Below are 13,780 nucleotides of genomic sequence, written 5' to 3'. Positions count from 1 at the left end.
ATACCATTTCGTATTCTTTTAGCTTAAAAAAAAATCTAAATCATATAAAAACTGCCAGTTGACACGCCTTTATATAAACAGTGGTAATAATATTTCTTGTTTTAGTGGTGTGTTTTAATAAATCATATTTTGAACGAGTCTTTTAACTGAACGATTCGTTCTCATCACTCCCATGATTCATATTTTTCGTTCACTGAACGTCTCCTGTTTAAATGACTGTTTTGCCGTCTTAAAGAGTTACAATAGCACGAGCATATAGCATCCGAGGTAAGATTCGATTCATTTGGATGAATTAAAATCCCCGCTACGGCCAATACTCGACTCACTCATTTATCTCGCAGCTCGCAACCATAGACTGTAAAAAAAAAAAAAACGCAACACTGACATCTGCAGTATGAACAATGCTCAGGGTAAAGACATTACATCAACGTGACCACAAAGGACCCAGAATACATTTCTTTAATTCATTTAAACCTGAAATTCTAATACAATTCTAAGGTTTGAAATTGATCGTAATTTATCTTTGGTTTAAAACTACACAGAACCGCATATAAGTTCTAATATTGTACGGTAGATGGAGCTGTGCTCCCTGAGAATTGAGGGAGAAACCAACGAGGAAGAGAATCGTGCTTGTTTTGAAACTCAAATTTTGTAGCTCAATTTTTTGTTTCTGGTCTTTTTTCATTAGATCATTTTCTTTACTGTTGTATGTCTTTAATAGATTGCAGTTTTAAAATATTTAAAAAGTAATTTGAAATTTGAGTCCTCTTTTTTTTTTTCTTCTTTCTTTTTTTTAGTATTTCCTCGTAGAGAATAATGGTATTATGGTCGTTGTTTGTAAACCTTGCCAGTATTTTAAGCATTCATGAGCAACAAACGGGCTCTGGTGAGCTGCACAATACTTTCTCTGCAAGACTCGTGTTTTGTGTATCCATGCTGCAAAGGCTGTCTATCCAGATTAATTCAGGAAAGCAAAAGGTACGTGGTAAAATTTAGTTAATTTTTTTGGCTACACTTTATATTAGATGGCCTTAACTACTATGTACTTACATCAAAAATAAGTACAATGTACTTATTGTGTTCATATTGTATTGCAAAACACTTTTGCTGCTATTGAGGTGGGATATGGGTAAGGTTAGGGACAGCTTTGGTGGTATGGGTAGGTTTAAGGTGTAAGGGATGGGTCAACAATGTAATTATAAATGTAATTACAGAAATTAATTACAGATGTAAGTACATATAGGTATTTTTACAAATATAAGTACAATGTAAAAACATGTATGTACGGAATAAGTGCATTTTATCAAATGATTAATTTAAATGTAAGTGCATAGTAGTTAAGGCCTCCTAATATAAATGGGGACCATTTTTTTTTTTATTATTACAAATGATTTTGAATGTACTTTAAATGTATTTGGTGAATGTATCATTATGTATAATTACTGATGCTATAACAAAATTTGCATTTTTGTGACAAATGAGGACATAAATTTGTATAATGACAAGGGTATGACATAGGTATTACAAGGAGAAGGTGACGTTTCAGGACATTACCCCATGTCCCCACTTTTCAAAACGCTTATAAATCACACAGAATGGAGTGTATTGAAAATCTGAAATAGCAGAAAGTTTCCTGTAAGGGGTAGGGTTGGTGTAGGGCAATAGCACATACAGTTTGTACAATATAAAAACCATTACGCCTATGGGATCTCCCCACTTTTCACAAAAACAAACATGTGTATATGTGTGTGTGTGTGTGTGTGTTAAATTAAAAAGTGTCTGTACATCATGAATAACTACTGAATAATTATCTTTAGGGCTATATGTGGAAGATGTGGATTCACTTGTGACTTACAAAACGTTGACTACAGATACAGGCTGTCATTTAAAGTGTCCAGAAACCTAGATATATTTGGTGTGACAGTATTTGGGGGCTGTTTAAATCCCTTCTTTGGCATTACTGCTGGAGGCCTTCAAAGGTATGTTTTAAAGCTTTTTCAAATTTTTAACATCTTGAATAAACATTTTTGTTGATTCATTGCTAATATAAAGTGTGATGTTTCCAGATGTATTGATTTGGAGAAAACTGAAGGCACACATACTGTTCAACAGCTGCTTGTCAAAGCTGTGGAAGACTGCTTTATAGGAAGATGTGTCATTTTTGGATTGAAGGTATGGAGCATGTCTTCATTTAATTTGGGGTGGAGCATCAAGATTATCCTACTTTTATTAATTTTGCTCAATTCTTGTTCTTTCCTAACAGGTCCCTCATAATGTTGCCAGTTCTTCGCTGTCTGGACAGTTAGTGGCCTGCCAGATCATTTCTCCATGTGAGTCTTTGATGGGATGTACTGTAATTGGTTATTTTAAAAACCTCCTGCGAGCAAATTCTCACTCTGCCAACAGTATCTGTCCATCACAACAGAAAGACTCACAAAGTTCTCAAAGAAATGAACTCTGCAGTTTTGATTATACTCCTCCATCATGTGCAAAGTTGGACTCTCAACCCAGCAATGAAGGATTCACACTCTCAAGCGCATGGCAATCACCTGGGTTACGTTTCCCCCCGGAAGAATTAAGTAACGATGTGTTACAGCAGTCCAGAGACTGTGATCATAATATTCTTTCACCAAAGAATGAAGAGACAAGAACATGTAAATGCACTTCCCAAAGCAACACCAGTCAATTGAAGCATGCTAATTGTATACACGATGAACTGAAGAATGAAACACAGGACAGTCACACGAAATCTTTTTCCTCAAGCTGTGACATGTTTGAATCATCAGTGCATTTTAACAGTTCTACTGCATGTGACACAATAAGTCCACTTAGCACCTTGTACTGTGGAAATAATACTGAAATAACTAAATCTGAACGCCTTGTAAGAGCTAAAACCAGGGAAGAATATGATGCACCTTTACACAAGTCACTTTACAGTCTTGATTTAGAGGACGCACCTTTATCCGAAAGCTTACAGGATTTTGTCAGCGTGGAGCCTCAGATATCAGAGATAATTGACACAAAGGAGCGCAGTTCAGGGAAAAGTGATCAACTGATTCAAGTGACTGAAAATTCAGCAAGCATCTCAAAAACTATACCAATGACTCTTTGGAGCGAAAAATTGTCCTCACCAATGTGCAGTTTGAACAACATAAGTTGGAAAGAGAACACTGAAAATGACTATCAAGAAAATCTTGAAACTAATATGAACAACGCTGAGATCCATAAGCCTCCCACTCTTTTGTGCACTACCAATTCTTCAAAAAAGATGATTGCTTTTAGTCCTGACATTACATGTGCATTTAATCGCTCTACAAACAACAGGTTGTCTTTTTCGATCAAAAAAGAACTCACTTTAAAAAGAAAAAAATTAACTAGGAGCAGACCCTCCATGGCTTTTTGTTCAGTAAACCATGAAAAGGGCAAATATATCAGGCACTGTGCACAAAGTGAGGTCCATTCTGTAAATTGCAAAGTCAGGCAGGAACGTATTGTGTTTGATGACCATGAGGAGAAGTACAATTGCTCTGTAGATTTGTTTGCTTCTGGTCAGAGCAGTATGGACATGAACCTTTCGGATGTGACAGAGATTTCTAAAGTCAATGAACCAAGAAATGTCAACACATCAGAGCCTGGAGGTTCAGGTTCTCTGCTTTTTTCACCATGTTTGCAATCCACCCCAGTTTCTTATTATAACAACTCATGTGGACAGAAGTCCAGACGAAGCCAAAAACGTGTAGACTCACTGTGCTCCGGAAAAATTAAATGTGAATTTAAAAGCAAGATCATAGATCTGAGGTTAAGTGATAAAAGACAAAAGGTGGACCAGTTGCCAATTGTTGGGTCTACTGAGAGTTTCTCAAGCCAGTGTGACATGCAGGATGCAAGTTGTAATTTGTCTGTAAATGAGTGGTCCAAAGATCTTTTTGAAAATTCATTTTGAATTAAAATTAAGTGAGATGAATTACAATATTTGTTCTATTTAATAATTGTAATTGTAAATAAACAGTTTTGTAAGTGTAATTGTTAATAAACTGCTGTTTGAATGATTTATCAATGAAAAATTACAGTTTTTATTATTATAATGAATACATACCCAAAACTGTATATTAGTATGGATTTATATTATATAATCATAATTAAACCGACTCAACATGTTTAATTATAAAAGTTTTGACTTGGAAAGGGTGAGAAAAACACGTTTGTCCAATAAAATCGTGTCCATTTTGCTCAGCATCACGTCCACCATGTAAACCAAAATTTACCCATAAAAACCCTGGATTGGAAAGATACGAAATTTCCGTGTTATGTAATCAGCCCGCCGACCAGAGTCGTCGTTGTGTAGTTCAGCAACCTTGATGTATTCAAAATAGACGATTAAAATGCTATACAGGTAGTGATAGGTAAACCTATTTCAATACGTCTGTTCTTACTGAAAAAAATAATACTCTATATTGTTTTGAACCCGCTGAACCTCTCTTCTATGCAAATTATCCTACAGTGTTTATCTCAGTTTCAAGGTGATGACGACATTGTACTCTCTGTTGTGATTTTTGTTGATTTATTGAATTATTTAATTCTGATAGGCTCCTCTTGAAAGTAATAGTTCTGTTTTGACCAATGACATCGAGCGCAAAGTCTTCATCGCCCAATCAAACGCGAGCGTTTCAGCGCAGCCAATCGGGAAGCAGTGACGCGCGTTCAACTATAAAACACTTCAGATGACGCGCAGTCTCCGCTGAAGTACGACGGACATTTTGCAACGCTTTATCTCAACTGAAAATATCGTTATTCAAACGCAAGAAGCGAGGAGTTACGGCACGACATACAGAGGAAACCAAGAGGAAATACAGATGTTTAAGAAGGACTGTGTTGCAAGTAATGTTTGTACAGTAGTTTAAATTGTGTGGCGACAGCCTTCGACTCAACGGCTCAAAGATGTCGGACGAAGGCGCGAGGGAGGACGCCTGCCGCGAGTATCAGTCCTCGCTGGAGGATCTGACTTTCAACAGCAAACCGCACATCAACATGCTCACCATTCTAGCCGAAGAAAACATCCAGTTCACCAAGGATATCGTCGCAATAATTGAAGCACAAATTGCCAAGGTTTTTATGAAAATAGATTTATTTTTGTTTCGTTTCAGTCATCGTCTTTTAGCTCGAGTGTGGCTAGTTAACGTTAGTTCTGTGACATGACATGAGGCCTGTAACATGGCGGCAGCGCTACCAGTTCGCTAACCGCTGTGTATATAATTCGACGTAAATCATGTTTTGATGCTATATTGTCGTTAACTAGTATTGAGTTGACTATCATATGCCAGTATTTTTAATAACAATTAGAATCTACTGTTTTTGTAGCTCGCAAAACTCACACCACTCCACATTCCCAAATTAGGCCAGTTGCAGCAGCGTGTTTAACGTTACCTGCTTGTTGGGTCACAGCTGCTCATAAAGTCGGACTTACTGTTGACGCATTTGGCTTTAAGTTAATAATCCATGTTTTACCTTGTCAATAAGCTTATCGGATAGTGATAACAGCCCTGTGGCTTCACATACAGTGTCGCTATTTTGTTAATACCGATTCGATTTATCAATTTAAGCCAATGTTACAGTAGATAAGTTTTATTGTTCAATGTCAATATATACCTATTAATGGAATTTAATGGCATGTGGTTTTATGAATCATAATTTACCCATAAGAACCCATGGCTTGGAAAGATACGAAATTTACGTGTTATGTAATCAGCTCGCCGACCAGAGTCGTCGTTGTGTAGTTGATTGTGTACTTTGCATAGCAACTTTGTAAATATGGATTGATTAGAAATATAGGGTGCCAAGACAAACCAATACCAACAATTAATCAGGAATAAGTTTTTGCAGACTCGTGGCTGTAAGTTAGTTATGTCATGTCACCAGCTGGTACACGTGGTTTGCCGCCTATGTACATAGATGGATGGGTAGTATTGGGAAATTAGTGGAAATTTTTCATATCCTTGTTCATGTTTGCAACCTTTTTGAAATCTTGCATTAGTTCGGATAGTCGTGTTGGGCTGCTCTTTGAAAACGAGCACGCCTGAATTTAAAGTTTTTAATACAAATGTGCGCCATTCAAATTTCTGTGTACTTGAACCAATAAAGGGTTTGGGGTGTTAGATTGCTGAGTAATTTTCCATTCTTTACTGCAATGTTAATAAATGGTATACAACTGTGACAATAAACTATGTGAAATGTCCTTTTGTCTTTATTTCCCAGTGTATTTTTTTGTGGTAATGTTTGCTATATTGATTTCATTCTAATCTAAGTGCCCTTTAATACAAAGACATTTGCATTGGTGCAGTGTCTGTTGTAATAACATTACAAAGCTGAATGTATAAAAATTACTTTAAAAAAAAAATTACATGATTTTACAAAAACTGTGCTTCTCTCTGCACTGGGGCATGTTGGTTACAACTTGTCAAAATCTTTTTATGGACTTGTGTAAAATGTAAAGACCAAGAAGTTTAATTTTTTTTCCCCCTCAATATGAAGATCAAATCTAAACCTGATTTTAAATGGATCCCTGAGTTGAATTCCTGGTCAAGTACAAAAAACAAAATACAAGTGAAAAAGCTTTAATCCTTTTATTTTTTTTCCACTTTAAAGGACTTGGGCTTCATGCTAAAATAAAAAAGAAAAAAAGATGCCGATAACTGACACTGAATTGTACTGACAACCTAACAAAACTATTTTCTTGATGGACTGAGTGAAGAGTGAACATTGAAGAATTTTGAAACCCCCTTTTTTTTTTAAACCTGGGACGTGGATATTTTTTGTTCCTGCATCTGAGAAACTTTTCCCTGGTTTTTGATGGATCTGCTTTTTGAGGAACTTTTTCCATTTTTTTTTTATCTGCAAACAATGGACTTCACCTTAAGTGCTTGATTTTTGTTTTCTGTGCCAGTATTTTTAATCCAATTTCAACCATTTAATAACCTCAACAATCAAACTCTAATTTTATGTAGTTGTGCATTTCTCCCATGTTGTTCTCTAAACTTGTCAGTTTTCTATCACTTTAGGCACCTGCTGGTGAGAAGCTCCCAGTTTTGTACTTAGTGGATTCCATAGTGAAGAATGTTGGAGGGGAATACCTTGAAGTGTTTGCTAAGAACCTAGTCAATTCCTTTATTTGTGTATTTGAGAAGGTACATAATTCTTTAAAATTGTGTCCATGGTGTTACTTCTGATTGAACGTCATGTGCTCTTTGTCGTCATTTAAAATACTGCATTGTGCTAATTCATTCCTTTACCTTGATCGTTTATTTCATACCTTAATAGTAATAACTTTCTGTTTTTGTTAAATTTTTGTTCATCTATGTAGTTTTGTCAGTGTTCTTTGAGAATAAACGGAGGAGTCAGATATTCTTTCCCCCCTTTCTTTTGCTTCACTTTAGGTGGATGAGGCCACTAGAAAAAGTCTCTTCAAATTGCGTTCCACATGGGATGAAATTTTCCCCTTGAAGAAACTATATGCACTAGATGTTCGTGTGAACTCAATAGATCCTGCCTGGCCTATAAAACCATTGCCACCAAATGTGAATGCCAGCATACATGTCAACCCAAAATTTTTAAAACCGGTAAGCATTTGAGTTGTAACAAAAAAATTTTTTTTGCCTTTTCCTAGAGGTGGGAAGAAATGTACAGCTATGGTTTATCTGAAATGTGTGCTTTTCTCTTTGCGTAGACTGAAGAAACATCTCCGAAGCCTCCTGCACCACAACCTCCAGCTCCGAGCTTGACACAAGAACAATTGATAAGGCAACAGTTGCTTGCAAAGCAAAAGCAGTTGTTAGAACTTCAGCAAAAGAAGATAGAGCTTGAACTTGAACAAACAAAAGCTCAATTGGTGAGTTTAATAGTCATGTGCTTTATAACAAGACAAACTAGAAAGCGCTGCATGTTAATATTTTCAGTTTTTAGAAGTATAAAACTAGATTTCTGTGATGTTCCGAGCACAAGTGAAATGTAACAGACGTGTGTAGGAGCTGTAGTTGGTCTAATGCAGTTTGACCGACATTCTTCATACTGCTTGATATATGCCTAAAACAAAAAATTGCTCCCTTTTTTTAATTCTCAAGGCTGCCAGTCCTACTGTTTCTTCAAACCACCATGTCGGTGCTCCTGCACGTTTCAATATCTCACCACAAGTCACTCATACAGTTCCTGCTCCACAGACCAAACCATGGCTTCCAGCTCCATCGGAAAAAATGGCAACCAGAGATCCTAGATTAAACAGACTTGGTACAACTGTAAATGCAAAGGAACAAGTAATGCATAAGAAGGAGAGTCAGATCACACCAAGTTTTCCAACTACATCAGAAAAAAGAGGACAAGTCTCAGCTGAAAGACAGAGTAAGTTGGAGAAGTTGAGGATTCCAAAAAAGGATAGCTCTGCAGTTGAGGACAAGCCTAAATCTAAGTCTGTGTCACCATCTGGGAAAGGTATCCTTGTCAAACCCAGAGGAATGGAGACTGAGCATTCAAAAACTGCTGAAGTGAATAAAAAGGACCCAAGGTTACATAAGCAGATGCATGACAGAACAGATTCAAAAGATGAAGATGTCCGAGAGAAGAAAAGAAGTTCAGAGAAGAAAGATAGGGATGAAGGTGTCAAAAACTTGGATATTCAGAAGTCCATCAGCACCAGGGGCAAGCTTATAAATGGCTCTCTAAACAAGCATGAAAGACTTGAGACATTTCTGAAACAAGAAATTAAAGTGAACAAAGCAAATGTTAGAAAAAGGTCTCGGTCAAGATCACGTTCCCCACCGTTGCATTCTCCCAAAAGAAAAGAGAGGCGATCATCTCCAAAGAGAAAAACCAGGAGTATCACTCCACCCCCCAAGTCTGGAAAGGCTAGGATAAGTAAACATTCACATAATGATGATGCTTTTCCACAGTTGAGTCTTAGAGATGAACGAAGTGCCAAGAAAAGTGCTCCAGAACTAAGACGATCAAAAAGGCCACTTGATGATAGAGCTGCTGATCAGAAAGATGGACCACAGCTGAGAATTTCTCCTGCAGAGCATAAAGACACAAAAGATAGCAAGAGATGGAGGAGTGGATGGGAAGAGAATAAACAGTAAGTGGCTTCATCTTTTAAATGTCAATACTTAAACATCATTTCTCTTTCTATTATTGAACATGTAACCTCATTCAGATTAATAAACTGCCTTTACAGTCCCAAACAGTCAGATTCAGATGTCTCACATGGACGACTAGGCAACCAGAGACACAAGACTTGGAACACTAATCAAAGACCGTCCACACCTCGTACAACTAAACAGCATCGCTTGAGTGTTGATAGCAACATACAAATACCAGAAGCACTTAATTCTGCAAGTAAACGGGACCTTTTAAGAAAGGTGTGTCAATATCTTTTTGTAGTTTTATAATACATTTTTCCTAATACATAATTAATTTACAATATTGCTAAATTGGACATTTTTCATTTTAGGCTAGCAAAAGACATGCCGATGGTGAAATATCCAGTGACGAATTCCTCAATGTAGCCCATCAAATAAACCAACTTTTTCAGTATCAAGAGGAAAGACAGCGGTCTGACTCTTGGGATGAATCGTGTGATGAGGGAGTATATCAGTCAAAAAAGAAACAACAAGGAGCCATTTCTGATGCAGAGCTTTCCTATCTTGAGCATAAATCTAAGTTGAGAAGAACACAGCTTCAGCGTCCAGGTGAGACTTGTCCTGTTTGTAAATACTGTATGTGAGTTTTAACACATTTTATATATTACCTAAAGGTTTTTTTTTTTTTCAATTTGATTTGCATGTAATATTTAAACACACCCTAGGTTGTTGATGATGTTGGTGTTTTATAGATAGTTTAAACTTGAGTTGTTGTCCATCTCAACAGTGCAAAAAGAGGGCCAGTCACCTTTGGATGAATTGTTCTATCAGCCTCCGCATGAAATGACCGAACAATACAGTGAAAGCTCAGTAGTGCATAAAATGTCTGGTGACGCCGTAAAGCCTGACCGTGAAGATCCTAGAAGAACCAACAGGCCTCCATCATGTACAGGTTCCACATTCAGAAATTCACCAAGTCCAGTCAACTTAGACGGGACCTGTGGAAAATCCACGGGACCGCCATTTGATCGGTCATCATCTCCAGTTGAAATGGATCAACAACCAGGAGACATCAGCCCACGTTTTGAAAGTCCCAACAGTGTGCACTCTGGTACAGGTCCAGATGATGGTCCTATAAATGTAGAGGTTCTTCCAATGAAAGATCTTTTCTTGGAACAGGGAAGAAGCGGACGAAACCATGATGAATCACCTGGGAATACACCAACGCACTCCTCAGAAGGATCTATTGCACAGGTGAACCCGACACGGCATGATGGACCAAATATTTCTCAACGATTTGATAGATATAAGGGTTCTCAAGCTCCCTTTGATGGGCCACCTAGCCACATGAGAGAGCCAAGATTAGATGGTCCTCCAAGACCTTATGCTCCTCCTCCTCGGTATGAAGGTAGTACAGGGGGATTTGATGGGTCTGGTCCACCCGTAAGGTTTTCTGCACATCGCTTTGATGCCCCTCACCGATTTGAAAGATTTCCCAAAGCCCATGAAAGACCTGTGAGATTTAACAACCCACCAGTATCACACAGGCCAATGAGGTACACAGAGCCTCACAACATAGTGAGATTTGACCCTCAAACCCCAATTCATTATGACCAACCAATGCACCAAAACAGATTTGTTAATCCACAGAGGTTCGATAATCCTCACATGCAACATGGTCCACAAGGATACGAGGAACCACGGTTCCCTGCTAGAATTATGACTTATGATGATCAGCAGGGCGCAGCTAGATTTGATAGTCCATCAGGTGGGATGCACTTTGAGAACCCAGTACAGCCTGAACCCTTAAGATTTGATGCACCGCCTGTCATGCCAAGATTTGACCCACAAGTTCCTCCAAGATACTGTGGTCCAAACATTCCAAACCAGCTGAGGCCACAGGAGCCAGCAATGTACACTCAAACTCAAAGTCAGGCTCCTGTGATAAACCCTACTGTACCACCACCTAATTTCAACATGACACCCATGAACACATATAGTGGCCCAGCCCAACAGTTTCCCATGCAGCAAAATGTTTCTCAAGCATCTAACTTCAATGTGACAGGCCCTTCGTCATCAGATTTCCAGGGTTCATTTAGACCTGCTCCATTCCTTGGTCCAGGTGTTGGAAATGTTCCTCAGCCTGTAAGTATTCCTTACCCAAGGAGTTACTCACTTTTGAAAGTTAGTTTTCTTTTTGTTAAACTTGGAAAATTAAAGTTTAGTTTTTGTCTTGTAAATTTTAAGATGATTGGAGCTCAACCCTTCATGCCACCAAACCAAATATCTTTCCAGCCTGGTAAGAATGTCTTTATTTTATTTGTTCGTATATTCTGGAACATAATTATACACTACTGTTAACATACCAGCCTACATTTGTTTGGTTGGATTGTGACGTCTACTTTAGACCTGTATTATAAGAAGTTAATTATTGATTATTGATTCAGGTTCCCAGTTTCAGCAGCCTGAGCCCGAGCCATTGAGGCAAATAGATGTGAACGATCTGTTATCAAAACTTCTATCCACTGGAATAATAAAACCTGCACAAACAGACTCAACGACTGGTATGCACACTGTATCGTATTTCATTTCTTACCGTTGGACAATTAAATTGCATCAATTGCAGACTAATGTTTCCCTAATTAAAGATTTTAAAATCTATTTCAGACTCTACTTCAGCAAGTCAGACTTTATCTGTGCCTGAAGAGGAAGAGGAGGAGGAACAAGAGGAAGACGAAAGTGTCCCAGACCTGACTGGCTTTGTTTTGGAGGACATGAAACTGTATGTACATATAGTATCTACATACTAAGTTAGACACAAGTGAATCTGACAGAAATACTTTTATTATTGTGTGACAGTGAAAATGACTTAATGACACCAGATGTTTTGTGAAATATGTGTAATTTAGGAGACACGACAGCATTATCACCAAACTGTATACAGGAATACAGTGCTATTCCTGTGGCATGCGTTTTACTGCATCTCAGACGGATGTGTATGCAGATCATTTGGACTGGCACTACAGGCAGAATCGTTCAGAGAAGGACATCAGTAAGAAAGTTACACACCGTCGGTGGTACTACAGTCTGACGGTAAGCTGGAAACGATCCTATTTCTTTTATTTTTTATATATAATTTTGTATATTGTCACTGTGAACGTAAATGGACTTTTAAAAACCTAAAATGAAGTGCTTTTTTTTTTTTTTGTAGGATTGGATTGAATTTGAGGAAATCGCTGATCTTGAGGAGAGGGCAAAGAGTCAGTTCTTTGAAAAAGTTCATGAAGAGGTTGTGCAGAAAACTCAGGAAGCAGCCAAAGAGAGAGAGTTCCAGAGCGTAAAGGCTGCTGCAGACGTTGTTCACGAGGTTAGAGGATGTACACAGACTGTGTGATAATTCATAGTATTATAAAAATTGTGCAAAATTAAATCTTTCTTTATTTCTCTCTCCTCAGCTGTGTGAGATTTGCCAGGAGCAGTTTGAGATGTACTGGGAGGAGGAAGAGGAAGAATGGCACCTGAAGAATGCCATCAGAGTCGATGAAAAGGTAAGAGATCCACTAATTAAAAGATGAGATCAAATGTTGTGGCTTTGGTGTTTAATAAAACACTTAAATTGTTTTGTTTTAGACGTATCATCCGTCATGTTACGAAGACTACAAAAATGTAAGTGTTGATTTGGATAATAGCATCTTATCATGCATCATATCTACATATTGAAGTCACATGGCTGAAACATGCTATATTTATTATTCTGCTTTTGTGTAAAGACTTTTGTGAAGAAAAAACTTTCCATCTTAATTTTCCTTTAGTCAATTAAAACGCTTCCCCTTCTTCCGTAGACATCCTCCTTTGTGGACTGCACACCCTCCCCCAATAAAATGCTTACAGAAAACCCATTAACAGCTTTCATAAAACAAGAGCAGGGTGATGAGGTGTCATGCTCCAGTGTTAAAGAAGAGCCCTCCGAGGACGATACGGATGCACCAACGGTAAAAGAGGAGGTTCAGGTTAAGTTAGAAGGAGAATCACAAACCAGTGCAATTATTTTCTAACTATGCTGCTCCTTAGCCACCTCTTTTTGTGGTTACTTTAGCTGGTCTTTTGTGTTTTTGTAAAGAAGGATATTTTTATATTGCAGAGCTCTGGGGCCGGGACCTCAGCTAGTCACTTTAAATACATTTTTGTATTTGTATTTGCCTGCACATTTCAGGTATTTTTTGCCATGTGAATGCCCAATGAAATGTACTGTGAAAGATGTACATTTGGGGTAAATGTATATGTATAATTTAATTTATAAATAAAGATATTTTTGGTATTCTTTGTGTAGTATTGATAAAAAATAATTTGAATTTAGTTTTTGGTTTTGGCTCTCAATGAGACACTTGTTCTGACTTTTGGAGAATGGTGAATGGTGGTTGAATGCTAATTTATGAATGACTTTTTGTTTTGCCTCCAAAAACAAGGGAAAACCCTTTTCAGTTATTGATAATTCCCTAAATCCAGGATTGGGGCTGATTGTAAATTATTAATAGTTGATGGACATAATGACAATTTCCCTGACCTCAATATGTAAATATTTATTTCAGTTTACTACTGTATTTGATTCAGAGTAATGTTTAGTTGAAAATGAAAAAAAAAAAAAAAACATCAGGGTG

The 13,780-nt window shown here is 37.5% G+C and overlaps 2 protein-coding genes across 4 annotated transcripts; both read left to right on the top strand.

Moving 5' to 3' along the window:
• The first annotated feature begins 137 nt into the window (after positions 1 to 137).
• On the top strand, positions 138 to 4,372 carry ddias (DNA damage-induced apoptosis suppressor). 3 transcript variants are annotated; one of them, XM_058757295.1, is made up of 5 exons: positions 138 to 267; positions 798 to 978; positions 1,818 to 1,979; positions 2,067 to 2,172; positions 2,264 to 4,372. In XM_058757295.1, the coding sequence occupies exons 2-5, from the start codon at positions 866 to 868 to the stop codon at positions 3,941 to 3,943; spliced, it is 2,061 nt and encodes a 686-aa protein (XP_058613278.1). In that variant the 5' UTR covers positions 138 to 267; positions 798 to 865; the 3' UTR covers positions 3,944 to 4,372. The 3 variants fall into 3 exon arrangements, with proteins under 3 accessions (XP_058613278.1, XP_058613279.1, XP_058613277.1); XM_058757296.1 differs by lacking the exon at positions 138 to 267 and having other exon boundaries at positions 583 to 978; positions 2,264 to 2,330; positions 2,407 to 2,727; XM_058757294.1 differs by lacking the exon at positions 138 to 267 and having other exon boundaries at positions 585 to 978.
• A 356-nt stretch (positions 4,373 to 4,728) lies between these two features.
• pcf11 (PCF11 cleavage and polyadenylation factor subunit) lies at positions 4,729 to 13,441 on the top strand. The gene is made up of 16 exons (XM_058757293.1): positions 4,729 to 5,106; positions 7,056 to 7,181; positions 7,431 to 7,613; positions 7,721 to 7,882; positions 8,115 to 9,118; positions 9,218 to 9,401; positions 9,494 to 9,731; positions 9,910 to 11,267; positions 11,370 to 11,421; positions 11,570 to 11,686; positions 11,790 to 11,904; positions 12,032 to 12,215; positions 12,334 to 12,489; positions 12,578 to 12,670; positions 12,753 to 12,788; positions 12,965 to 13,441. The coding sequence occupies exons 1-16, from the start codon at positions 4,939 to 4,941 to the stop codon at positions 13,175 to 13,177; spliced, it is 4,389 nt and encodes a 1,462-aa protein (XP_058613276.1). The 5' UTR covers positions 4,729 to 4,938; the 3' UTR covers positions 13,178 to 13,441.
• Positions 13,442 to 13,780: the final 339 nt, after the last annotated feature.

Source organism: Onychostoma macrolepis, chromosome 21 (assembly GCF_012432095.1).
Source record: "Onychostoma macrolepis isolate SWU-2019 chromosome 21, ASM1243209v1, whole genome shotgun sequence".
NCBI lineage: Eukaryota > Metazoa > Chordata > Actinopteri > Cypriniformes > Cyprinidae > Onychostoma > Onychostoma macrolepis.
Note: the sequence above shows the minus strand (reverse complement) of the source record. Positions and strands in the feature narration are given on the sequence as shown.